The sequence below is a fragment of the Bemisia tabaci genome, chromosome 8 (genome assembly GCF_918797505.1).
Source record: "Bemisia tabaci chromosome 8, PGI_BMITA_v3".
NCBI classification, from domain to species: Eukaryota; Metazoa; Arthropoda; class Insecta; order Hemiptera; family Aleyrodidae; genus Bemisia; species Bemisia tabaci.
Window position 1 is genome coordinate 34,486,698 of NC_092800.1, and position 27,312 is coordinate 34,514,009.

General features: G+C 36.1%; 2 protein-coding genes across 2 annotated transcripts in view; one reads left to right on the forward strand and one right to left on the reverse strand.

Moving 5' to 3' along the window:
• Nucleotides 1-122: 122 nt before the first annotated feature.
• Nucleotides 123-21,730, forward strand: beta'COP (coatomer subunit beta'). Its single transcript, XM_019041090.2, has 17 exons — nt 123-290; nt 1,653-1,811; nt 2,903-3,095; nt 4,142-4,290; nt 4,787-5,000; nt 5,521-5,683; nt 6,471-6,701; nt 6,988-7,187; nt 7,523-7,773; nt 8,501-8,712; nt 9,097-9,223; nt 10,712-10,946; nt 11,404-11,560; nt 12,515-12,722; nt 13,835-13,940; nt 20,409-20,626; nt 21,605-21,730. The coding sequence occupies exons 1-17, from the start codon at nt 288-290 to the stop codon at nt 21,638-21,640; spliced, it is 2,862 nt and encodes a 953-aa protein (XP_018896635.2). The 5' UTR covers nt 123-287; the 3' UTR covers nt 21,641-21,730.
• A 515-nt stretch (nt 21,731-22,245) lies between these two features.
• The window catches only part of tinc (transmembrane protein tincar), a 269,869-nt gene continuing 264,802 nt past the window's right edge, over nt 22,246-27,312 (reverse strand). Inside the window, 1 exon segment of the mRNA XM_072303701.1 lies at nt 22,246-27,171. Within this exon segment, the coding sequence (XP_072159802.1) occupies nt 26,608-27,171 (564 nt within the window). The 3' untranslated portion in view covers nt 22,246-26,607.

Genomic DNA, 27,312 nt, shown 5'->3' on the forward strand with positions numbered 1-27,312 from the left:
AAGTTCCTTCAATTTTGATAGTAGGCAATAGTGCATAGACATATGCAACTTTGGTTGCTTACTTTCCGGCAACTTTAATGTGTGCATTCACCGCCACGTCATGTTGCGGTGTTTATCTTTTTTGACGCAAGTTGCCGAGTTAACCTCAATCTTATTGTTATAGGTGGTTCCGCACAATTTTGCTCCTCGAACAATGAGGAATAATTAATTTATAATCTCATTCGGTTCGGTGTTTTACTTAGCAGTTTCCATTAGTCTATGACGTTTTAGTGGATATCTCTGTCAAAATGGTGAGTAAAGACCTATCTTTTCTTCACTAACTTACTGCCACATAGATGGGGTATGGTTGGTTTCATTCTCATGATGATGAAAGCATTTATCTTCTTTCAGATTCCGTCTTGGCCGGTTAATCTTAGTATTTGTAGCATTATATTTCGTGATTAGCGCAATTCTGGGCCCATAAGATTCTTCGGAACCTAATGATGTTTATCACAGATTGGGCTTACCACATTGTAACACCACACCTGTCAGTGATGAGCTTAGATATTTAGCGATACACTTTGAACACATCGCACCTGAACTTTTCAGGTTTCTTTGATCTTGGCTGACTTTTATGCCTTGAGAATATTATCACAATACATTATAATGTAATCTTCTCAGCACTTGAAATACTGTGGCTACTGACTAGGAGTGTTCGAACGGATTCTTGCCGGAACGCTATCGGTATCGCCTCTTACTGAAACTGGTGGTAGTATCGGCAGTGGCGATGATATCGCTAACAATCGGCCTTATCGGAGTTTTTAGAGCTCGCACTCAATGCATCGTTACCCCGTGTGTCGGTTTGTCAGAATGCTCGGCGCAGCAGCGTGTAAAATAGATGTACACATGGAAACAGCTTATTTTCGTCAGCTCCAAAAACTCCGACCGCTATCGGTAAGAGTGCTCTTATCGTAATTTTTTCTTAACGGAACTGTTTGGGTAGCTTACCGACAACTGATAGAATAGCCCCACTACTGACTGCATGTTGTGATAAGGATCATAGCGATCTATTAGCTTGACTGCGGGTATCTTACTTGAGAAAATAGCGAAACTTCAGCTAGCTTCAAATTAACACTGTAAGCAGGTTATAATGTTTACATAGGTGGGCTATTGATATTAATTAATTGGAATCCTTCTGATTATTTCCAGTTGATCACTTTATGATATCAAATTGTCGCCTTACTTTTTCAGTTCTATGTGTGGCATTACTTGATGGCAGGAGAAGGCTCAGTTTTTAAGAATTGACATTGAGTAGTTCTCCATTATAACAATAAAGTATGATTGGAAGTCTGCAATATTGCAACGTAACAATAAGATATATAATTTTGGAGCCTCACCGTTCATGTTCTACATTATGGTACAATCACCTTTAGTTTCAGTACATTTAAATGCAAACAGCACAAACTGTAGACCTCAATATTGAAATTTGCAAATCAGCTTTTCTCATTTCTTAGTAAAATTTACTTTAAAATGCGGTTGTGGTAGAATAAAGTTGGAAAATTAAGGAATTCCATGTTGTTTTATTCATGTTTATTGATACTTCCTAAATAGCTTTTGCATTGAAGCATTTTTTTGGCTTGTTTTTATTAAATTCTCTGTATCCTATGTTTTAGCCCTTACGCTTGGATATAAAACGTAAGCTAACAGCTAGATCAGACCGGGTGAAATGTGTAGACCTTCATCCAACGGAACCATGGATGTTAGCGTCTTTGTACAATGGCAATGCTCACGTCTGGAACCATGAAACCCAACAGCTCGTTAAAACATTTGAAGTAAGGGTGTAATTGTTTATTTTGCTGATAATAATACGGCAGATTCCGCTAAGTTTTTTTTTTTGTTGTTGTTGGTTCGGCAATCTACTCTGGGTATTCAGCCTGAATTTTGATGGGACGATTGTCATTGGTTGGCATGTTGTGGGCGCGGCCCAATGGCGGCTACCCTGGTATTGCATTGCAATACTATCGCGGAGTATTCTGCCAAGTATTTCCATCAAAGGCTTGTTCTTAAATTTCATCAGGCATTTTTACTCATTTTTTGAAACTTTTTTTTTCTTTGTTAGGAACCTTTAGACCTTAGTTCAAATCGCATCTGGCTGAGTGCACGTTTCAGCAAACCAAAGCAAAATGGCATCAGTTTGTTTGAGTCCTGAGAGTGCAACGAAGGTTTGAAGCGGTGAAAGAGACTCTGATATTGACTGTTATCCATGACTATTCTTTAGAGTGCCAGCCATACGGCTCCAGTGTGGAATTTTCTTTTCTAACTAAAAGTGCATTCAACCTCATGATGGACTAGGCATAAAGCTGCTCTGCCAAATTCTGTTATGATAGAGGATTCATAAAATCAAATTTCTCTGGGGGGCCGATTATTGAAATTTAGTGTATGTCGGGCGGACGTAGATGACATAGGTTGAATGACAGAGCGTGATTGGTTGGCTATGTTTTATTGCTGCTTTGTCGTGCCTTTGTCAGGTGGAATTCACGACAAGCTAGAGACACCACTCGAGTTTCCGACAGTATATCTTCCATTCCACCTGATAAAAGCACAACAAAGCAGGGATGAGACATAGCGGACCTACCATTCTCTGCCATTCAAACTAAGTACGTCATCCATTTCTGCCAGACAAATACAAAATTTCAATATTCGACCTGCAGGTAATGATAACTATTTGAAATTGTTCCAACAATCTAGATCTTTTTTTCTTTGAGACAGATGTCGTAACTACCTGCACATTTTCAGTTTTAATTATTTCCTTTTAGCCTGAACATGAATCTTTTTACTCTATCACCAGTCATAGAAAAATTTAAGTCAATTTCATGGAACATTCCTTTGAACCATCTGCTAATCATTTTTTTGCTTTTATCAGGTATGTGACTTACCAGTGAGAGCTGCCAGGTTCATCCCTAGAAAAAACTGGGTTGTGACTGGCTCTGATGATATGCAGATTCGTGTTTTTAATTACAACACCCTTGAAAGAGCCCATTCGTTCGAAGCCCACTCGGACTACGTAAGATGCATCGCAGTTCATCCAGCTCAGCCCTTCATTTTAACTAGTAGTGGTAAGCAAGAATTTTACAGATTTCCGTTTCATTCATTGTCTGGATGTTTGAGCATTTTGGAAAAGGAAGCTGGTGAAAAAGAATTAAAAATAGCAACCAGCACATCAATATGCCATCTGTCGTAAAAAACTGAATTAAACCTTAGACTCATCATTGAAGCCATCCATACCCATATCAACCCTTGGGGGGAAGAAGGAAGGGGAATCTGTGCTGATAAGGCTTTTCTAATTATGTTCCTCGCCTCCACTCCCAATTTAGTTTCCTGCTTTGCACCCAAGTGCGCTTTGCTGGAAAAAGTGACCATTTTGGATCGGACTTGAGGAATCAATCATTGCCTCTCCAGTAGCGCTTATCATATCGACGGTGTAAGTCGGCCATCACATAACTCAGTTTGCAACGTCGCTGACTTCCTGTCATACTGTATTTTTTAAATGGAAAACTACTCCATGGCAATTCTTTAAAACTGCCGTGATTTCTCTTCTCTGTGGGAAGAAAATTCTGCAAAAACTTCAAGGAATGATGTCAATTTGTTCTCCTTTAAAAAAATAACACAGAGTCAGGGATTTTTAGACACCACAAACAAGATATGTGAATGCGGACTTACGCTGTCAATATGCATAAAAAATACATGAGTCCGGCAAGTCCAAGAATCATGCAGCAATGAGTAACAGAAATATTCTCATTTTTGGGTAAGTCAGCAAACAGTGGATTTGCTTTCATCCAAACAAGATTTATATGTCGGATTTTGGCTCTCAAACTGCAATTAGCGTTGATGCAGACAGGAATGAATGGTCTTGACCCGTTATATTGCAGAAAATTGCAATCCCAATACGGACTAATACAAAACAGATTGAGAGCCAACAAAATTTTTCACCATTGTAGAATCTAAAAAACTGTGTTTAAACTAAAATCATTAACAATCGCCGCATCATGCACAAGTTGGCAAGGAATGACGAGATGACCGAAAAATGAAATTACGAGTATACTGAATCTCTGTGAATTTCTCAAATATCTTGAAATTTAATCTTAATTAACTTCTTTTTCAGATGATATGCTCATTAAATTATGGAACTGGGACAAACAGTGGGCTTGTCAACAAGTTTTTGAAGGCCACACTCATTATGTGATGCAAATTGTAATAAATCCAAAGGACAACAATACTTTCGCCAGTGCTTCCCTTGATCGTACTGTTAAGGTCAGTATGTCTTTTTTTTCTTTTTGAAATCTTGCTGTTTGATTTCTTATGCTCTCTTCATTTTTCTCCATTTGGTAGTGCATATAAACAACAGAAATGAACCAAACAAATGAAAGTACAAAATGTTTAACTCTTCAAATGTTTTTAAACAGAATACTTTAGGGGTGCAAATTATGTGCAATCAAGAGTCATGTTAGGAAAGGCAGGGCTCATTAGGAAAGCCGCAACTTTTTCTCCAAAAATTCAAGGAAACTCCGCAACTGCAATTTTGGAATGCTGATCCAGGGGTTTGAGCAATATTATTTCAACTTTTGCAGGAAAATTTGCAACTTTTGCAGAGAATTTCACAATTATTTTATCTACTCATGAGAATTTCCAAGTTCTAATATTTGTTTTTTGCCATTTGAACCAAGTAAAACATTTCTCTCTGCTTGTCTTTGTTTGATTCATAGTATCTCTATATTAATTTTGAAATATGTATTTTCTTTAATCCTAGGTTTGGCAGTTGGGCTCGTCGACTCCAAATTTCACTCTGGAAGGACTTGACGGAACAGGGCATGATAAAGGAATCAACTGTGTTGATTATTACCACGGGGGCGACAAACCCTACTTAATCTCTGGTGCTGATGATAGGATGGTCAAAATCTGGGACTATCAGAACAAAACATGCGTTCAAACACTCGAAGGGCATACTGAAAACATAGCATCTGGTATGCTACCTCTCTTATTTTGTCGTTCAATTCGAATAATGAAGGGTGAAAAAAAAAAAAAAATGAAGGGTAATCTTATCAATCACAAATGAAGATGTGGGAAGGTTTTACAAGAGTTTGCTTAGAGGATACCAATTACTAATTATTTTATGTGGTTTTTATACATCTCTCGGGAGTAAACCTGATTATTGGCTACCAAGGAAAACTGCCTGCAGTTGCGAGACATTTGAAAAAACATGTTGTAAACTACACTATTTGCATGTTAAAGAGTGGATATCAGACCTTTTTGATGTCCCCATTGTGATTTTTGTGTGGTTTTACCTATGAACAGTTCATTTACTTGACGGTAACTTACGTCCAGCAGTCCCATTTCTGAAAGTCGATTACCGAAAGAACAAAAAAAGTTGCTGAAGAATGAAAAACTGAAACTTAATCGACGGTCATATATCTGATAAGTAGTTTCCTTATGTGTTAATTAATTTAGGTTTCTAATTTTGTGCGCCTTACTTTTTTTTCTCAGTTTGCTTCCATCCAGAGTTGCCAATTATATTGTCTGGATCTGAAGATGGCACTGTCAGAATTTGGCATTCTGGGACGTACCGCCTTGAGTCGTCACTGAATTATGGATTGGAGCGTGTTTGGACGATTGCATGTCTGAGGGGTTCAAATAATGTTGCAATAGGGTAAATATATATTTAACACATCACACTCTCCAGTTTTCTTATGAAGCGTAAAATCTGGGGAGCTGAATAAAGTTTGAACTTTCTACCCAAAAATAAGGCTAACAGAGAAATTTTGTTTTTTTTTTAATTTTCGCAATTACAATGAGTAATTAGGAGAATTATAACTTTGATAGAAAAAACATTGAGACAGCAAAGGTTGAATGGTAGAAATTGTGTCTCTATTTCATGTATCTTGAAGGATTGTCCAGTGAAACTGACATGGAACTTATGTTACTTTGATCAGGGATTGTCCAGGAAAAGTGTAGGAAACTTTTTTTTCCTGAATTCTATCAACACTTAGTTTTCTGTATTTTGCAACGGAAAGTATTACTTTCTACAGGCTAGTGAAATTGGGTTTTCACCAGAAATTTTGCAGAAATTAACAGCAAGATAGTGTGTGCTTTTGCACATAACTGATCTGCTTTTTGTTCAGCAGTAAAAATAAAATCAGTGGGTCAGCAAATTTTGTCTGATATATTAGATATTTTTGTTTGTTGTCAAAGAGGAGACGTCTAAAATATGAAAATCTCGCTCTACAATTTTTTCCCTGCCAGAAATGTTCTAAGAACTTTTTTGTCCCTTTGTAACTTAAATAATTTTTAGACAATTGGCATCTCAAAACTGATTTTGCAAGCTTCAAGCTACGCTACTCTATAAAATATGAAGATAAAAAAACTATTTGTAAATATGATTTTATATTTCTAGCTACCCTTCTTATAATGATTTTTTCCGTGTTTGTTACCTTCAGGTACGATGAAGGCAGTGTGATGGTGAAAGTTGGACGTGAAGAACCTGCTGTGTCAATGGATGTCAGTGGAGGAAAAATCATTTGGGCTCGCCATAGTGAGATCCAACAAGCGAATTTAAAAGCCATGGGTGACACAGAAATCAAAGATGGAGAGAGACTTGCGGTTGTCGTAAAAGATATGGGCAGTTGTGAAATATACCCTCAGACCATAGCACACAATCCTAACGGGAGGTGAGTGAATAAAGACGTACCTTCTTCACACGTTTCATATTACAAGTTTCATTATGAATCATTTTCATAGGAAAATTATACTAGAAAAATTTCTCTGTAATAATTATTTACATTTCAATATCATATAACATTTTATTTTTTTTCTTTATTCCTAACAAGCACATCCTAGCTGCAGTAGTGACCACAGTTTAATGAAAAGAGGCAACCTATATAAAATGATTTTACCTTGGTCTTCCTTTTCCAGAAATGTCCACTTTGACTAAAACTGTTTCATATTGATTTGTAGGTTTGTTGTTGTTTGCGGAGATGGAGAATACATAATATACACAGCAATGGCACTCAGGAACAAAGCCTTTGGTTCAGCGCAAGAGTTTGTGTGGGCTCAAGATTCCTCAGAATATGCCATTCGAGAAAGCAGTTCTATTGTCAAAGTATTCAAAAATTTCAAAGAAAAGAAATGGTTTAGACCAGAATCAGGTGCTGAAGGTAAGTTCATATTCACTTCAATTAAAAGTATCGGTAATTTGGGAATCTGGCTCTTCGTTAAATTCTCTTTGTTAAACTCACTCTCGGCTTAGTCTCAGATTTATGATAAACGGAAAACAAGATTCTACCTATTTCTTCCTAAGCTAGAGGCTTTGAGCTATTTATCGTGCCATATCATGTCAGTCTCTGTTAAAATAACCATAGTTTTCAGTGTATTTTTCAGAGGAAATACACTCTGATTAGAATAAAAAAGAGTGTGCTGATGAAGATATATGTTTACTGAGCAATTGCCATTATGCATAAGTTGATACAACATCAAAATGTTTTTGTTTCAGGCATATTTGGTGGCTTCTTACTGGGGGTCAAATCGTCAGCTGGCTTAGCCCTTTACGATTGGGACACTTTGGATTTAGTACGTGTGATTGAAATCCAACCGAAAGCTGTTTATTGGTCCGAAAGCGGAGAATTAGTTTGCATAGCTACGCAAGATAGCTATTTCATCCTTCGCTACGATGCGTCTGCGGTAGTCGCTGCCCGTCAAGCTGGCACTGTCTCCTCGGTAGATGGTGTTGAGGAAGCATTTGATGTAAGTTAATGCCTGAATACAAATTATATGCTGTAGAAAATCAATGGTTTATATCCTTGGTTCTGATTCTCAGAGTGATCATAAATTATTTTTTCACCTTGGTCGTAGTGTGAAATTGATTTAGTTTTTTGCAGAAATGCAGGAATCCATTGTTTCATCAAAAATCATCCGCATAATTTTATTTTATCACCTGCACAAATAGAAGGACAAACATTCTAGGGAATTTTTGTGATTTTCCTTCATGCTATTTGTAAAAATCACAGACATCATGAAAGTATGATTTTTCACTTTTGGTCTTTGGTAAATGTATAAAATGTCAAAAGCGTTTATCCATGAAGTAATGACTTCAGTTTTTCAAAAGAAACCAATACAGTCGTGAACTATGATATTTCTTCTATTTTAAATCTCCTAAATCAAATCTGAATCAATACTTTAATTCATATTTTGAATTTAAAGCTGATAAAAATTAAATATTTTTTCCACCTTTTTTGTGCAACTACAGTGAAAATAGCATTCATAAACCCTCTTGAGACCCTTCTCATCATAGTTATAGGCAATTGTCATCATAACCAATGCATGAACACATTGAATCAATGAGATATCAGCTACAGGACCAATCAGATCATGTCTTTATGACCGAGATGTTGTTATGAGTGATATTTTAATACCCTATTTTCACTGCATCTTCTTATTATTTTTCATTTTAATTTGGATCATTTTATTGCAGGTTCTTGGAGAGGTGAATGAATCAGTCTGCACTGGTCTGTGGGTTGGCGATTGCTTCATCTATACAAATAGTGTAAATAGAATAAATTATTATGTGGGTGGTGAAATAGTGACTGTTTCACATTTAGATAGGACGATGTATCTCCTCGGTTACGTTGCCAAAGATAATAGACTGTATCTCGGGGACAAGGAGCTCAACATTGTTTCGTACAGGTTAGTTCCATCTTTTTTCCCCCCAGAATACCCTTATAAAGCAAATCCTTAGTGATTTCTTCAAATTCTTTTTCTAAAGCACCATTACTTCTACTTATGGAACAAATTTGATGCAATTAACTTTTCAATCTGCTGGGAACAGAAGCAGCTGTTAATTGTCCATACCGCCAAGAAATTCAGCCAGGAAAGATCACTAAATTTTTGACCTCTAATTTAATTTCATTTAGAAATATTATAGTTACGTAATTTTATTATTCTAGTTTTAATAATTGGTCGACAGACTTGAATCTTTCACTGTATATCAAGGTATTTTGCTCAGTTTTTTCATGGTTATCATTTACTTGTTTTTCTTTTATATACTAAACTATTTTTATGTTTTTTCAGCCTTTTACTATCTGTGCTAGAGTACCAAACAGCTGTAATGCGCAGAGATTTTGAAACTGCGGACAGAGTTCTTCCCACCGTTCCAAATCAGTATAGAACCAGAGTGGCTCATTTCTTAGAAAAACAGGTAATGATCTAATGACTTTTTATTTTACTTTTTTAAGACCTGCAAAAAACTATTATTTAAATGTCAATGAGGCAATTTCTTCCGTTGTCAGCTGATTGCTCTCCTCTCTTTCTTTCTACATAGGGTGTCCCAAAACAACTGAGACCAAGTCTTTAATTCGGAAAGTATGATAGATATCGAAATGCGGTTTTTAAGAGGTTGTACTCCATACTATTAGCTATTAACTCTCAAAATTTGAGCTTATTCGGTTGAAAACTCACCGAGTTACATTAGTTTTTAGGGGACGAGTTGAACAGAACCCTCCACTATTTTCCAGTAATATTTTTCATTTCGCGAAGTGTTTGTGAGTGGCACCGCAGATCGCGATGCTGTGGATCAGGTGGAGGGATGAAGTGGTCACTGTTCTGGGTGCAGGTTTTATCCTGTTAACATGTGTTTTCATCGCAATCATCCGCGGGAAAGCTCAGTGCAGCCGAAACCGTCAAGCGTGATCGAGTGTTTTCTCGCGAAGCGCAGTGAGTTTGCCCGCTGAGTTGAAACAAGCTGCCGACTCTCGACCCTCGGAAAAGCATTTATGCCAACGAAGAATGGTACTTGGGGAAAGCCCCAAGTCGATTTAGTCCATAAGCAACTGTCATCTCATTTAAAGTATCGAAGTCAGAAAGGCCAAGGCGAACGCAATAGCGAATGGCATATCGTTGTTCTTGTTTAAACTCAGCGGGCGAACTCATTGTTTGCGAGAAAACACTCGGTTACGCCTAACGGTTTCGGCTGCACTGAGCTTTCCCGCGGACAATTGCGATAAAAACACATGTTAACAGGATAAAACCTGCATCTAGAACAGTGACCACTTCATCCCTCCACCTGATCCACAGCATCGCGATCTGCGGCGCCACTCACGAACAGTTCGCGAAATGAAAAATATTACTGGAAAATAATGGAGGGTTCTGTTCAACTCGTCCCCGAAAAAATGTTGTAACTCGGTGAGTTTTCAACCGAATAAGCTCAAATTTTGAGAGTTAATAGCTAATAGTATGGAGTACAACCTCTTACAAACCGCATTTCGATATCTATCATACTTTCAGAATTACAGACTTGGTCTCCGTTGTTTTAGGACACCCTATGTAATCTTCTAAATTCTGTCTCTATCAAATTCAAAGCTTAATCTGAATGATTTTTTTTTTTTTTTGTACTCTAATTTCCTTGAAAATGAAGAAATATTTTCAAAATGTGTGTATTCCAAGCATCCGAGGAGAAATGTATTTAATCCTATCTTTATGAGAGGAAGACTAAAACTGAGATAAAGTCAGTGGCAAGCAAGAGGCATTTTAACTAAAACTGTTGCAGCCACTATTTTTGAATGGAAGTCGACAATAATGTAATGAATGTCCTAAAATTTCAACTAGCAAAGATTAACAAATATTATTCTGTGGTGTTAGATTCATTGTTTAAATGCCACTCATAAATTACTTGTAACTCTATTGCCAGGGTTTCAAGCAACAAGCGTTAGTGATATCTACAGATCCAGAGCATAGGTTTGAATTAGCGCTTCAACTGGGCGACTTGGAAGTTGCACTTAGCTTAGCTGAAGATGCAGGTAGCACACATAAGTGGCGGCAATTAGCGGAACTTGCTACGAGTCAAGGCAAACTGGACTTAGCTCAGGAATGCCTACACAACGCCCAAGATTTTGCTGGACTTCTGCTGTTAGCCACATCCTCTGGTATGTATCCTCCATATACATATTTTGATTTTTTACTTCTATTTGAGTAGTTTTAGCTTCTTAGGTTTTTACTTCCATGAAATAACGAAAGCAAAAGTGAGCGGTTGATCAATGTCGAAGTTATGAGAAAATTTTCCTTTTTTTTCTAAACTATTCCGTAACGATTCTTTTCTTACCTATGGTGCCCTGCTGGATGAGGAAGCTAATTCAAAATCAATAACCTCAAGCACCTGAGGAGACGTCTAATTCAATAACACTGAATGTTGAGGCAAATAATGCATCACAATACAGTAATACCTGGATTATCTACTTATAATTTATCTCTCCAGGCATTATGCGCTATGATTGGTCTTTGATTAGTGTCTTTCCACTTTCTGTTCCCCAAACTTTTTCAATGCTATTGTCCCTGCTGAGTCTCAAAACCACCTCATAAAAATATTTTTATTAACTTTTCCAGGAAACGCAGAAATGGTTCGCCGTCTCGGTGAAAGTGCCGATTCAGGAGGGAAAAATAATGTGGCTTTCCTCTCATACCTTCTTCTTGGAGATCTAGAAAAATGTCTTGAAATTTTAATTGCCACTGACAGGATTCCTGAAGCTGCATTTTTTGCCAGGTTTGGATTCTCTCTCTCTCTTTAACTCCTTAATTTTTTTACTTTGAAGTATAGAAAATCTTTTACCTTAAGCCTTATTTAAACCTATAATGAAGCTGGTTTTTTCAACTGTAGATTCCCTGGTAGTAAACAGCAAAATTCTCAAAATTCATCCTCAAATCAGTCTAAAAAGGTAATACTGAAATTTTTTTTTGCTTTCTCCTCTAATGAATAGGTCTTATTCAGTGAATAGGAAATGCCCCTTTAAGTCAATACTACCAATTTTTTCTTAAAATGAAGAAGAAAATAATTTTGTGAACGTTAAATACATGTAAAGTATTGATAGTTGAGGTTTCAGCTGAACAATAACGCACAAATTGCATAGCCAAATCGTTTTCAACTATGAAAACGAAGGAATAAAAATGAAAAACTTGGTCAAACAAGGGTAAAATATCAAAACACTGTAGAGGTGCAACTCAATGTTTTATTAATATTGATCGTTTTTGCAGCTGAAAATGAACATGTGAAGGCTCAAAATGTCCTACCTTTTAAGTGTGTTAATATTTTATCCTTGTTTTCATTCGTTCGGGTTTTAGTTTACTCACCTCTACACACATCATTAGTCTTCATGTAGCAATTGGATTCAATTAATAACGAAACCTCATCTTTTTGACTGTCTCACCGATTTCTCATCAACAATTTGGAAGAAGTTTAAAGTGTGGAAAAGTTATACGGCGGTGAAATGCCCTACAGTTTCAAAGTAACAACCTTCCAGAAGTCAAAATCGTAGCATACCACTTAACCAAAATCCTCAAGTAGTTGAGGTTATCCCATTATTTGGTTTCAATGGATGAATCAATGAACTAGATTTCCCTATGACAAAGGTCTGATACTGTGCGTAACAACAAAATAAATATCAGCGTATTTACACTGCATAAATTGTTCATATAATTAAGTGACCTTCATTTGTTGCAGGACATATTTGCCGAGCCAAATCTCGCGGGTAGTGAAACTTTGGAGAGAATCACTTACCAAAGTCAGCGCAAAGGCAGGCCAGTCATTGGCAGATCCTGCTCAATACGATAATTTATTCCCAGGTCTCTTAGATTTTCTGAAAACAGAACAGTATTTAAAAAGTGAAAGACAGCGCTCACTTCCTGCCGGAGCATTTCCCAACATTCCGGTAATCTATTCTACAAATTTCTACTTACTTCTTCGAAAAAGATAAAAATAATTTTAACTTCTTTTCTCACACTTTCTCAAGGTTGTACAGGGTAATTCTTGTAATTTATTGTGCATGAGCTTACCAGCGGCCCGATTATTGAAACTGTGTCAGCCCGACACGACAAGACATAGCCCTATCTTAACCATGAAATATATCGCAATTCAATGTCTTATCCGGCTGGTTTAAATTTCAATAATCGGCCCGCAGGATTGATAATGCCCAGATTTTAGGTGATGAAAAGTCTGCAGAATACATGATCCATGTAAAAAAATACTTAGAAAGTTGAAAAATGTTGCATTATCAATTGGTAACCCTTTCATTACCATAAATGTAGCATCTGCATTCAGCGAAACCTTATCCATCCTGGAGTAATTCTGCCATCATCGAACAATCTCTACTCAGAAATAATCACATTTCTTGCTCTATTTGTGATTCTGTGAAGAAGGATGTAAACTGAAACTTTAGCCTCTTTCCAACAGAATTCACTATTATTTGTTTGCATGGCGATGGTAACCAATATAGCCTTGTAACGAGAGGATTTTGAGTTTTTTACTTTATCTATGAAAAACATCACATTCGGTTGAAATCCTCTTTCAGCAACATCTAATCGTACATCTTTGCTTTGTTTATTTTTTTTAAAAAAAAACTATGAGTATCATAATAGCTTAATATATATAAAAAAAATATGTTTTTTAGTAGAAAGATTTAAAGATTTAATCAATTCAATTTCCAGAGAAACTTAATCATACAATTTCTTTTCAAAATTTTGCAGACTCTTACATGTAATCAGAGGAAAAATCGGAAAAATGTTAAGTCCGAAATTCCACTTAGTTTCCAATAGAAACAAAACATTTATAAGTGGAAATGTTGCAGCGTTGAAATTTAGTTCCGTTCTATTGCGGGGGAAGTGATGATTTGTCCATTTTGTTGTTCTTACTCTCTCCCTCTCCCCCTTTTTTTCTTGATCTACCTATTTCATTTATTTTCTTCATTTATATTCCTTTGAATCTTTTTCAATTGAGTTCTGTAAGACTAATAATTTTTTTTGTTGCCTTTTCATTTTTTAACAGTTGAACGATGACCGAAAACCTATAGAAGAAATGAAAGCAGCTGAAAGTAGCGGACGTTTCACCTATGTACCTCCAGCTCAACCTGAAGAATCTGATCCTGAAGCAGGTTAATATTGTTTTTTTTTTCCTTCTTGTGCAGTTAGGAACAGAGAGTTTGGCTCAACCGTCAATGGATTACTAGACAAGGTGCGAATACGAACTTTCTGATACATCTTTAGAATTTCATGGAGAACATGATTTGCACACACAATTTAACTGAAATGAACTCCTAACGACGATATCTAACGTTTTTTGATGTGTAAATTCAAACCTCCGGATCATGAAGAAACAAAAGTCTACAAGATTCACATAGCGCAGTGAACATCATCATAACAGTCTTTGCGATATGAAAAGATGGCAACCTATCTCAACCTATACTGCCGTGCTAAGGAAGAACGCCATATAAACCTTCAGGTGTTGCCAAATTTCCTTTGATAAAACATGAATTTCCCGGTTAACTTATGAATATTTTTCTTCCTATTTTTCAGATAATTTTGTTCGCAATTTCACCTAAAGTCCCTGAAAATTTCTAGGAATAATTTGTATATCTTTCCTCAAAAATAAACATTTTATTGAAGGAAATTTGGCAACTCTCAAATGTCCGTACAACGTTTTTCCTTCACACGGCAGTGTAAGCAACTCAGCTGTTGCACAGTTTTAACACTTTGAACAAAAGAGGTGGAGAAGGAATACTGATCCACTTAAGAACCTGCCGAGACTGTTGTAGTGCAAGTTTTGATTCAAGTACTCTTTGGTTTTTCTTGTAGGCAGGGAATTCAAAATTCCCACAACTTACGTAAAATAAAAACATCAATACCTCAGTCAGGAGGTGATTTCAGTAATTTTTGCCGTACAAATCATGTTCTACGTAAGTCTTTGATTGTATCAGAATGCTTAAATTTGTGCTTTGTCTACTGCCGTGCTAAGGAAGAACGCCGCATGAACATTCAAGAGTTGCCAAATTTCCTTGTATACTTAAAATGTTTATTTCTTAGGAGTTATGAATATTTTTCCTTTGAATTTTCATAATCTTTAGGTAAAATTGCGGACGAAATCATCTGAAAAATTTGGAGGAAAATATTCATGAATTGGCCAGGAAATTTGCGATTTATCCAAGGAAATTTGGCCATGCCTGAAGGTTCATACTGCGTTTTTCCTTGGCACAGCAGTCTAGTGGTATGTTTTCGTGCTCAGTCGCTCTTTGGCCTGAATTTTACCATGCTTTCGTAAGTTAACAGCACGAATCACAGTTCTTATCTACTGTCTGTGAGCAACGTACGTTTGAAAAATCTCATTCGCACTCCTATAGCTTTAAATTTAATGCAAAGATAGAATAATATTTGTTGTAGAAATAAAATGTTTTAACCCGGATTAACCTCAAACTTTTTTCAGCTCTTTTCAAGGAAATTAACTGTTACAATGTTCCATTTCATATTTTTGTTTAATTAACGCTTTCAAATTTTGGTCAAAATATGCACGGTGTCCTATCAGTTCTTACTTTTTTAGTAACTTATTGAAACAGTTCCGTCGAAAAATAGTAACGATGAGAAGACCCTCTCTAGTAGCTATCAGAGTTTTTAGAGCTGGCGAAAATAATTAGTTTTTCAAGCTAAACAACCCACTGATAGAAACATAGCGCAATTCTTATAAAGTCGCCTGTTTCCGACATGAGTGACCATCTCAGAGTATATCAGTATTTCGAAACAAGCAGTACTGAAAGCTGACTGAAAAAAAATTGTTGAAACCCCTCTAGTAAAAGAGAGAAACTTAATAATTGGATAGTGAAAGAGAGAAACGTAATAATTGGAATTTTAAAAAAATCAAAGGTGATAAGTGTAAAATTTGAACTCCTTATAGCCCTAGTCATTTTATAAGCAGAACCTTTGCTGTATGATTTTAGTTTAACATCTAGTTGTAAATTTTGTACCATTTTTTTAAATTTTTCTAAGAATGTTTGTTTAACCAAGAGTATTGTTACAATTGAATTTGTATGAAATCTTTCCCAACGTTTTTACAAGTAAAATCATCCATGTAGAACTACACTTAACTGTCTGTATAATTTTTTATCGAAAATACTGAAATAAAATGTAAAATATACTACAATGTAAAATTGAATCGATAATTCTCTTAAAAAGTTTAAAAAAATTCAAACATGCAAGATATATTCACTTATACAGGGTGTTTCAGACCACCCATACCAGGCCTTTTTCTCGGTTGGTTTAGGTCGTACGAAGTCGGAGACCGCGGAGATGAATAGGGAATTGACCCCAAGGAATCCGAATTTCGTGGTCCCGAAACCCCCCCACCCCCCATTGGGGGGTAAAGGGGGGGTCACGATGCTAAAAGTCACGGTTCCCGACCGAATTGCGGATAGATCGCATCAGAATTGAAAAGCACGGAAAATTTCACGTGGAATTGACCCCTAAAAATCCAAAATCGGACCATCCAAGGCCCAAAAATGACCCCCTAAAGAGGGGGACAGTACCCTCCTCCATAATTTCTCTTTGGTCTCAAAATTGACGTAAATTCTCCAGAAAAAGACGGTTTCTCAGGTAATCGACCCCGAGAAATCCAAATTTCATGGTCCCGAAGCTCCTCTAGCCCCCCTTGAGGGGTAAACGGGGGGGCCCAATTTTAAAAATCGGGGCTCCTTTCCGAATCGCAAATTGATTGCATCCAAATTGAGGAGCAGAACACATTTACATCTTAAGTGACTCCAGAGAGTTCTAGTAGACCCCCTGAATGGCAGAAAGTAACTCCCTGAGGAGGAGGGCTTCGCCCCCGCCAAAAATTTCTCAAGATTCCTCTTTGGTCGCAAAATTGACGTCGATTCTCCAGAAAAAGACAGTTTTCCATGTAATCGACCCCGAGGACTCTAAATTTCATGTTCCCTGAGCTCCTCGGGGTCGATTACATGGGAAACCGTCTTTTTCTGGAGAATCGACGTCAATTTTGCGACCAAAGAGGAATCTTGAGAAATTTTTGGCGGGGGCGAAGCCCCCCTCCTCAGGGAGTTACTTTCTGCCATTCAGGGGGTCTACTAGAACTCTCTGGAGTCACTTAAGATGTAAATGTGTTCTGCTCCTCAATTTGGATGCAATCAATTTGCGATTCGGAAAGGAGCCCCGATTTTTAAAATTGGGCCCCCCCGTTTACCCCTCAAGGGGGGCTAGAGGAGCTTCGGGACCATGAAATTTGGATTTCTCGGGGTCGATTACCTGAGAAACCGTCTTTTTCTGGAGAATTTACGTCAATTTTGAGACCAAAGAGAAATTATGGAGGAGGGTACTGTCCCCCTCTTTAGGGGGTCATTTTTGGGCCTTGGATGGTCCGATTTTGGATTTTTAGGGGTCAATTCCACGTGAAATTTTCCGTGCTTTTCAATTCTGATGCGATCTATCCGCAATTCGGTCGGGAACCGTGACTTTTAGCATCGTGACCCCCCTTTACCCCCCAAGGGGGGGTGGGGGGGTTTCGGGACCACGAAATTCGGATTTCTTGGGGTCAATTCCCTATTCAACCCCGCGGTCTCCGACTTCGTACGACCTAAACCAACTGAGAAAAAGGCCTGGTACGGGTGGTCTGAAACACCCTGTATAGTGTATTTCTTGTATCAGTAAGATTAATCTTCAAAGACAGCGGAATCAGTAAAACTAAAGCATGCTTTAATTTTGCATCTATTTCTGCAGTCATGAAAAATTATGAAAACTGCCAAATAATCTCATTTTGTTTGAATGCAAAAATGATGTGGTTGATCTTCAATCACATTCTTAAAGTGTGCGAAGGTTGGCATCCACCACTTTCTTTGGGATTAGCACACAGCGGCTCATCTATTGATTTATCACTTTTCTTCTCTTTGTATCGCGGGTGTATCATCAGTTTTAGGGTTTGTTTTTATTGTAACATATTTTTAATGTACGTAAGTGATGGGTCATTTTTATCAAAATGATCTGCATTAAAATTGCCTGCAAGAATTAACTCTCGGACTAGCGAACGCTTATAACGCTTTGTAATGCTCCAAAATGTTGTGCTTGACATTCCCTACGCTAATCACATGAACCCTGACTCCAATTACCCTCAAACTGCCTAAAAGATAAGAATATGTAGAAAAGCAGCTGAAAAAGAAAAATGAATCAGAAAATATTTAGTTTGAAAGTGTATTTTTAAAAAATGATGCAAAAATCGGGAAAAAATTATTACATAACTGCGAAACACCAAATAACCCTATAGTGCATCATTTAATTCAAGTACGGCTCTTCAAAAACAATGATCTTATGCTTTTCTGGAGAAAATCAACTTCAATGAAACACAACATGGAAAATTCTGTTTCTCGGTGCACCAAATTATAATCTGACTTAAAAATTGAAGATGCGGAAAACATGAGAAATCTCAAGTTAAAAAGGGGAGAGAGGCCCCTGTAAACAGGAGAATTTTTATTTGGTTGGTATTCCTTCCGATGAAGGTTTCAACCTGCACCAATTTCTCAAAAGTTTCGCGCGTATATTTCATATTAAGAAGAATAAGTATCACAGTTTTGATTGATTCTGTTATTTGAGCAGCTTCTTGTATGTATTGAAAAAAGTGAAGTTGGTCAAAGTTTCCTCGTTGAATTGTCCTTCAAAGCAACAGGGCAGCTCCAGCACTCAGTGTTTTATACAGGTTCATCCCAATCAAGTAGGTATTTTCCGTCAAGTATTGGATGTGTTGCTTGCGTTGATTCATTTTTTTTTTAGATCTAGCTGTTCCATTATGTATGTCAAATATAGATTTAAGTTCGAGTCAATTTCTCACACAAGGGTAAAACTTCTGTTTAAAATTGCCGCTGTATCTCTTGTGTGACTCAAAAGACAGCTGCGCCTAAAAATTTCTGTGAAATTATCAGACGTATTCACAAGTTACGTAATATAATGTTGCTGGTTCTTAAACGAGAAAACAGAAATTCAGATGTGTGCCACTCTGTGAGAAATTGACGCAATTATAGTGTAGCTATCGTTTTTGCTGTTTGTATTTTTATTTAGCTTCCCAAGAACACATTTTTCCATTTGTTGGTAGTATAATGTTACTTCAGGTTTTGTAGTTTTTTCAATATGTATCAACCGATTGTCGAATCATGAAATTTCAATAGGTCCGTTGCACTGTATTGTAGAATAGGCTCGTAGATAGTGTCTAAATTGAGTGAATTATGAAACTCTTTTGTAGTCATGCATTTTTCAGAAAGCCTTTACCGACTCTACTGCATGGTATCTCAAAACATTATTTTCAGCATGGTTTTCCATGAGAAAGTTTGAACTGAAAATGCACATGGCAGAGCTTTAATTCAAGTTTTGTCTGATCATTCCATGAGGTTTTAGTAATAGACCTAGGAGACCAGACTAAGGCCTTGTCCATACGAGCAACGGTTTGCGGAACCTTCAGTGGAACAAGTTTGCAACACTATCAGTTCTGCGTCTTTTTTCGCCCCTTTTTGGTGCATAGACGGAACAAGTTAAAACTCAGCTATAATTTATGCCACCTAAGTTCTGAAAACTCTGCACGTATGAACAAAGCCTAAGTAAATTGATGATAGAACTTTAAAAATATGTATTTCAATCAAGCATGTAGTTCCCAGAGCTTAGCCATCTAAATGTATTTGAAATAAGCGTAGGCTTCATTTTCTGTTTTAAAAATAATTACTTAGTATGTCAAGTGGCAACGTATTATTTATTTTTTGTTTTGCATCTTGTTTTTAATTCAGCAGAATGAATTAACGTTTGCTCTCTGCTATAATTTTTATTTGCCGTATTGTCTGTTATAATCAATGTATGTTCCTTTTTTATTATTTTTTTTTCCTTTATAGAGTTCAGTTTTATAGTCAGCATAAGAATATTGCAGCGGAGAGGATAGAAGCTTGTTTCACAGTGTATTTGTATGTTTAACATTTCTGTGTCGCTACAATGAAATGAGACAATATTTCACTATTGTGGCAGTTCAAATTTTGATAATCAAAGCAACCCAATAATATTTGAAGACTTACCATATACCAGGTTGCAGCACTTTATACGAAGCATCATGTCGATGATGAAACTGCAAAAATGCATATCTTGGTTGCGAAGTTTTAAAATCTCCGCTCCAATTTAATTTTTAAAAGGAGACCGAACTAATATCATGGCTTGAGATTTTTACGGAAAGTTTTTCACATGAAGGAGAAAAATCACCGAAGTTTTCAAAGGGCTACATTAAGTAGTTTTCGACGTAGAAAATAAAGTATGATAGAAAGTCTGCAAAGCCGTAAATCAATATATGCGTTTCCGCAGTTTCACCATTGATGTTTATCCCCCTAGCTGCTTTACCTCTCTCACCTTAAAGTGAGCTTCATTACGATTTAGATTGTATTATATGTGCGTAATAAAATCCCTCATGAAGCAGAGAATAGTTGTGGCAAACATGCCATTGATTTTTCTTGGTCACACGATAATCATAATATATTGGCGCATGAAACATACTCTGTTTTGTTTAAATGGGAATTTTAAACGTTTTGTCTCTCTTCTCACAACAGGCAGTTCCAGTGCAAAACCCGAAGACAAAGAAGAGCTAATTTCTTTCAGTTCCCCCTCTTCTGTACCTCCACCTGTCGTCAGTGCAGCCCCTCAACCTCAGCCACAACCCAAAGTACAGGCTCCTCCTGCGATCCAAGAACCTCCTGAGGATGAAATAGATCTTGACTTGGATAATCTCGACTTGGATGATGATGATGATAACGATGATGATCCAAGTGTAAGTTATGAAATTTAAATTATGTATCTCGTTAAATCTATTTTTGATAGTATTCTTTAAACTAACAAATGAGGACTATTGAGCGAAGAAGAACCGACTTTGGTTATAGTCCATCATCAAGATTGGTGAATCGAATTCTAATTTTAATATTCAGCCGAAAGAAAATTTTCATGTATACAAATTTATATTGAATGGTGTTTTTCATTTATTGCGTATTTTTATTAAAATCAGTAGACCAAGTTTTACAGGAAAGTACCAAGCTACATTGAGATCAAATCAAAGAAGAGAGATTTGGAGATTAACTCTTTCATCAGACTCGTCAAGACGAAAGTTTGACGACTATTTTCACAGTTAGAATATTTTTTCTCCACTCCAAATTCTTGACCGGAGAAAGTTTTTGACTCATTGAATTGAAAACTTTTCCCACCCCTGTTCTTTCCAAAATGCGACTTGGTGCATTTCTATCAAACTGGGTCCAATTGAATATCTTAAAAAAACACTACATATTTACCTAGCGTCCATTTTAAAATGATTTTTCCCTGCTTAAAGAGTGCAATTTAATTTACAGAAAAGAAATAAATGCTTATGGATTTAGAATGTGCTCCCTGAAGTATTACGCAGACCATTTTATGATCAGACTCCTTACTGCTAAAAAAAACCCCTGGTTCCTTTTTGCCTCTTAAAGTAGCCCAATTGTTCTTATTTTATGAGCCGAGTAATTTTATCCAACTTTTCTAGCCTTTGCACACCTTGAATTGGGAGCAAAAAGCAACATTCTTACTGTTTTCCCTGTAAATCAAATTGTATGTAATTAAAAAAACGGAAACTGATTTCAAAAAGTTTCCATTTTTTATTAATTTTTTTTGTACATATTCCTCTTAAAATCTGTAGTCACCCTGGCAAAGTCTGCTCATTTTGCACACAAATTTTAATTTTGATGATCTAACCTTTTATCTTCTTTTTCCATTCTTTTTTCAGACATATAACATATCGGATGATGACATGCTTTCGTGATCTGTACATAGTGCCTTCTCAAATGTATCATAATTATTGTTGCTTTTCAAAAATTTTTTATCAATTATAAGTTAAGTACCTCGAAACAAACGTAAGTTGAATTTATTTTTCTTTCTCACAAATTTTATGGTAACTCAGCACTATTATCAATCAGCTGGTGTATGAAAATAGCTCTCTCAAGGAAGAAATTCTTGGTTCGCAATATTTCAAAATTGAATGGTCTTTTACAGAAGAAGCCTTGCTGCTCAAGAGTTCTCAAGAGCAGGACTTTTTTTTCTTTCAAATTATAGGAGATGCTCAACTATTTCAAAGGGACTGGCAATTTCCGATTTATTTATTCCGTGAGTGGATACGATGGCGTCAATATTCCTGCAAAATCCGAAATTCCAAGCATGGAAAATAAAACAAAACAAGCATAGTTTTTAGTGCAAGATAACACAACACATGATTACAAACAATTTTTGGAGCATGACTTTTTTTTCACAAACCACCCCATTTTTTAGAAAGTTGATGAAAAAAAATCTGAACCAAATTACGTCATTAACCTCTTTCCAAGATGTCTGAAATCCCACCTCCTTCTTTATAGGCTCCATCACAATATACTAATTGACCGCGTTTATTAATAAAAAGGCCCCATTGTCAAAAACTCGCAAGCTGTTGGAATGTTGATGGGTAAAGGAAACCGAAGCTCAAGAGGTTTTGTTACTTGAGCTCTCTTGTAGCAGCTGTTGATTCTTACAGGCTCCTAATTTTCAAAGAGAAGGTCAAAATTAAAAACAAAGGATTTCAAACTTTACTTTGGATAATTCTTTATTTTCTTTTAGTAAGTCATTTAGTTTTTGCCATGACTCCTTTTCATTAGTTTTTTTTTTTTTTTTTTTTTTTGTAAACACATTTGATAAGCTTAAAAAATCAATAAATCAATGGCAAAGTATTCCTAAATTTACAATAAATGATTCCGAATGTCAGATATGAAATACTTTACGTTTATAAAAAGATTTTATTAAAAAACATTTGATATTTCTGCAATTTCTACTTCCTCAAAGTTTACTAGCATTAAATATTTTTTGAATTCATACAAAGTAGCTCCATCGGTAATTTTGTGAAGTATAACTAATTTGTTTCTGATAGCACTTAAAATTATAAAATAACCTTAGCCCTTTTTTTCTTGGTTAAATGCTTTCTTCTTGAGATACCTTACCTAAAAAAATCTTGTAAAAATACAAAAGTAAAAATAAACTGCACTAAGATTAAAAAAATACTATTTCTTATGTAGATAATTCTTTGAGATTCTTAAATCAGGTAAATTTTATTGTTCGCTTTACTATTTTGTGCGTTAACTTAAATTTATCAATGGAGAGTGGCTTAAAAAAATTAGATTTCCTTTCCGTAAATAGAAGGAACAAAAGACTCTTCGGAAATCACCTCTGTTCATCTCATTTTTAATCCTTATAATGAAAGAGAAAATCCTCTTTACTTTTTATAGGATTAAAAGAATGTCAATGGCTGATTTTATGAAGGAATAAAAAGTTGTGGAACTTTTCAAGAAATGAAATGGTTAGGTATGCCAAGGTACAAGAGAAGTGATAAAGAGACAAATTGGAATGTTAACAATGAATAGAAACAGTCATTTCCGGCTTGTCATTCAATGTGCTGGTGAGATTTTCATTCCATTTTCTTCTTACGTATTTATGAAGGTTTTTCGCAATCGGGCTGTAGACAAATTTTGAATAAATGATTTTTTTTAAATTTTCCTTTGCCTGAAAGAATTTTTTGGCAGAACATGGGACAGTTTTTCCAAAGCAAAGAATAATAGGTTAAAGGAAATTCTTGACTGAGACCAATAAAATAGATAATTTCACGAAAAAAATGATGCCTTCTAATCGTCTATGCACAACTTGTTGCCAATAATTGCTGTCATCGAGCGCAGACATTGATTTTTTACATTCCTTGGTGTGCATACTTGTTTCATTCATGAAATTCTGGAGGACAGATAGATGCAAAAATGGTTCAGAATGGATTTTGTCTATCAGCCCTTCATTTAACAAAATTTTGAAATACCCTCTTCGGAAAGATTAAGTTTAGAGGTAAGAAAGACTGTTAACTTCCTGAATTCATAAAAAGAGATCTCTCTCACTAAGAATAAATTCAAAGTTCCCATAGTGTAAGACTGTTAAGCTGACAGTGAGAAGTCCATAGAAACAATGAGAAGTTATGATACGTACAATATATGTTTTTATATGATTATAAAATTGCATTTGTAAGGTATGACAAGAGGTCACTTTAATTCTTTAATATAGCGTTATTTTATTTTTTTTTTTTTAAAAAAAAAAAGAAGCAAAAATGTGCAGTCTCTAATAATTTTACCATAAACTTATAACGGAACACTCAATGCTTCACCAACAAGAACTGGAACACACTTTGCAATTAAGAACTATAATTACTGACTGGGAATAGAAACGTGAGTACCATTACTTTTCCTATGATCATACGTGTCTTCACGGATAAGCCAGAAATTTCAATTCCCAATTGCAAATTAAAGTCCAATTAGTATGCATTTGCATACAATGTGACGGATTTATCTGAAATCAGTGTAACTGCAATTGGACTGCATTTTGCAATAAGGAATCACGATTTCTGGCTCATGCGTAGAAACATTTATCTGCATGGAGAAAGTAATGACACGTATGTTGTTTCTAAAATGAGCCAGAGATTGTAATTCCTCGTTGCAAAATGTAGTCCAATTCACCTTGCCTCATTTTCTCCCTGGTGTTCTATGTTCTTAACAGAAAATTTAAAAACATATCGCCTTGAGCCTTTCTGTGAATATCTCTTAAAATACACAGAGTGTACACTCAAAATTTCAAAGGGGAATGTTCCTTAATTTTCTATCTAAGAAACAAAAAACTTGAGAGGAAATTTGGTAATGTCTGATGTACTTCTAGGCCAGTGGCGTGGCGTGCTTTGCGACATACATATTGAATGATCTGTTGCATTAACTTATAGAAAAGGATCGATAAACAGGGTGTTCGCAGCGAACACTTTAATAATCGATTCTTTACCATAGGTTTAAATTACATATCAATCGATATATCGCAATTCACGCCACGCCACTGTTCTAGGCGGCTTCTGGTTCAATCCGCTCCATTAGTAATGCTGTGTGTACAACACAAGAAATTATTTTTCACTCATAAATTGAGAGATAGTGAGCAAAAAATATAGGTCTACTCTTCTTTAGATTAAAATAAAAAGCCTTGAAGTATTCTAAGAGACACCGAAATAGACAGATCAATATGTGGCAGTCAAGCATTGAAATGTGAGTGATTGAATGAATCATACTTGTGTAATCATACAATTGTTTTTTGAAAGAGGCTGAAATACAAATTTTCGGTAGATTTACTGCTTCCCTGAGCTGAGGAAATTTTTCAGTGCAGAATTTCTCCAAACATTTTTCACTAATCTTGGGAAAGTGCTCTTCAGTACAGTCAATATTTACAAAAAATTTTATGTACAAACTAATTACAAAAGAAGTAAAAAATAACACATAATAAGACAAGACCAAATTGTTTTAATTATCTAAAAGAGGAATGGTCCTCTCTTTTGCAACCTGTCCGGCGTTCACAAAGGAAGAATTGGTGAGGGTTTCTCTAGAGGCAGTTTTTTATTAGCACCCGATTGCAAACAAAAAGTAGTGAAAACCTAATAAAAAATTATGGCACTCTAAAGACCTTTCCAATTTTAATCACAATTAATTTCACAAAATGAAGCTTTCATTTGTGCAAGAGAACATAAACCACTGAAACTGAAGAAATTTTACCAAAGTTTTTTATGCCATTCAATTAAAAAGATAAACTGACTCATGTAGACTGAGGGTTAGATCACATCAATAATTAGTTTAGACGTGAGACTCAAATTAAAGGTAATGAGAGTCTCCATTTTGATACTTAAAGATCGTTAGTTGAAAATAATTCTGTTACCAATTTAAAAACTTGTGGAGTAAAAAATGAATCATCATTCAACTAAATGGGTCTGTTACTCTGAAATTTCTCACAAGCATTCACTCATTGTAGACCAAAGAAGATTAACTCTCTTCCTTTCCTCCTTAAATTTTTTTCAAATGCTGATGACTGAAAAAGATAACGTTAAAAATACAAATATTTATTTAATTCTAACATACAATTACAAGGGAAGTAAAAGACTAGATTAATTACACATCGTACTCTGAAAATCATTCATTTGGATGTTATTCAGCAATACCAGTCAGATTGTATTGTTGTGTTTTAGATTTTCACTTTGTAAATTGAAAAATGATATAACTAAGTGATATCTTTGATTGAAATTTCTCAAACTGTTAAAGGTATCATCGATAGGACCTCTAATATTAATGCAAAGTGGTGAAAAGCTCAGAAGTTTAGCCAAATACCAAGTGCTAAAATTGTAAAGTGGGTTATTTTCGAATAGAGTCCCCTAGTTACTAGAGTTTAGAACACAACAATGCAAGCTCAGTCAATATTGCAAAAGGTTCTCCGAGTGATCTTCTCTTTTTTCTTTAAAATAAAAGGTAAAAAATGTACAGTCTTTACACAAGTCTTAAAAAGCACAAGGTAGATGCATGAACCTACCTCTCATAAATTTCTTATTCTACTCAACAATACAAAACAAAGCAGAGTGTGGAGAAACAAGATACTTCCACACAAATGCCCTCAAAATTCTTCCGACTTTTCAAACCACGGAAATTTATGCTGAGTTCAGCTTCATTGAATTTTTCCTGGTCGTGATTCCCCACCCTTTGCTACCTCTATTCATAGGACTACATTTTGAATAAGGCAATACAATTTCTAGCTCATTCAAAAACAATGTATTTTCCATTAGTTTCCCTAAACACGTAAGTGTTTTTATGGATGAACCTGAAATTGTAGTCGCCAATTGAAGAGTGAAGTTCATTTGATCACCGCTCCCACGTCAATTTACGACCTTGCTGTGCTCTCGATTTTGACGAGGGAGTTAAAATGATTGGAGTCGTGCTGAATTGTAGCAGACTCAACATTTATCGGTAACTGCGGGAAGGTGTGATGGTTGTGTGAGTAGTTAGACATAGGGCAGCTGTGACCATTCTCCCTAAGAGGAGCCTTAACTTGATACTGAGACTGAGGTAGGATCCTCTTGCAAGGGGAGTTGGGATTGAAGAGGCGAACGCCATTGTGATGGACTGGGATGGTGGTATGTTGCCTCGGTCGGGGGAACGAGCTGTAGCTGACACCTCCGTCGAGGTGAGCTGTAGCGTGCAGGTGGTTGGGCGCGGGCAGAGGCATTGTCGAACAAACTGGATATGAGACGCCCATCGGCTGTGTTGGGAAGTGTGGCATGGTGGAGATTGATTTTTTCGAGTCTGGCAAGTCCATGAACGATGTGAGACGGATATTTGTCGATCGTCCGAAGGCATCGCGTGGCCCCGTCTGCTGGTAGATCTCGGCTGTTTTTGGCCTGATCATCGGCTTCCGCCTGATTACTACTGTGTTTTCTTCAGCAACCTGTAAAAAATTAGACAAGATGTTCTAAAAAAGCGCCACATTTATTATGCGTAACCTGTTAGCGATACACAAAATTAAATTTATTGGTGTGCGTTTACCTTACCGATACAACTGCGTACAAGAGCCGCGTTGCTTAGTGAG

Bases quoted from the DNA above. Each gene is read 5' to 3' on its own strand.
- beta'COP (XM_019041090.2), top strand. The intron at 3,096-4,141 runs GTAAGCAAGAAT...CTTCTTTTTCAG, and splicing joins CTTCATTTTAACTAGTAGTG to ATGATATGCTCATTAAATTA. The intron at 11,561-12,514 runs GTTTGGATTCTC...CATTTGTTGCAG, and splicing joins GAAGCTGCATTTTTTGCCAG to GACATATTTGCCGAGCCAAA.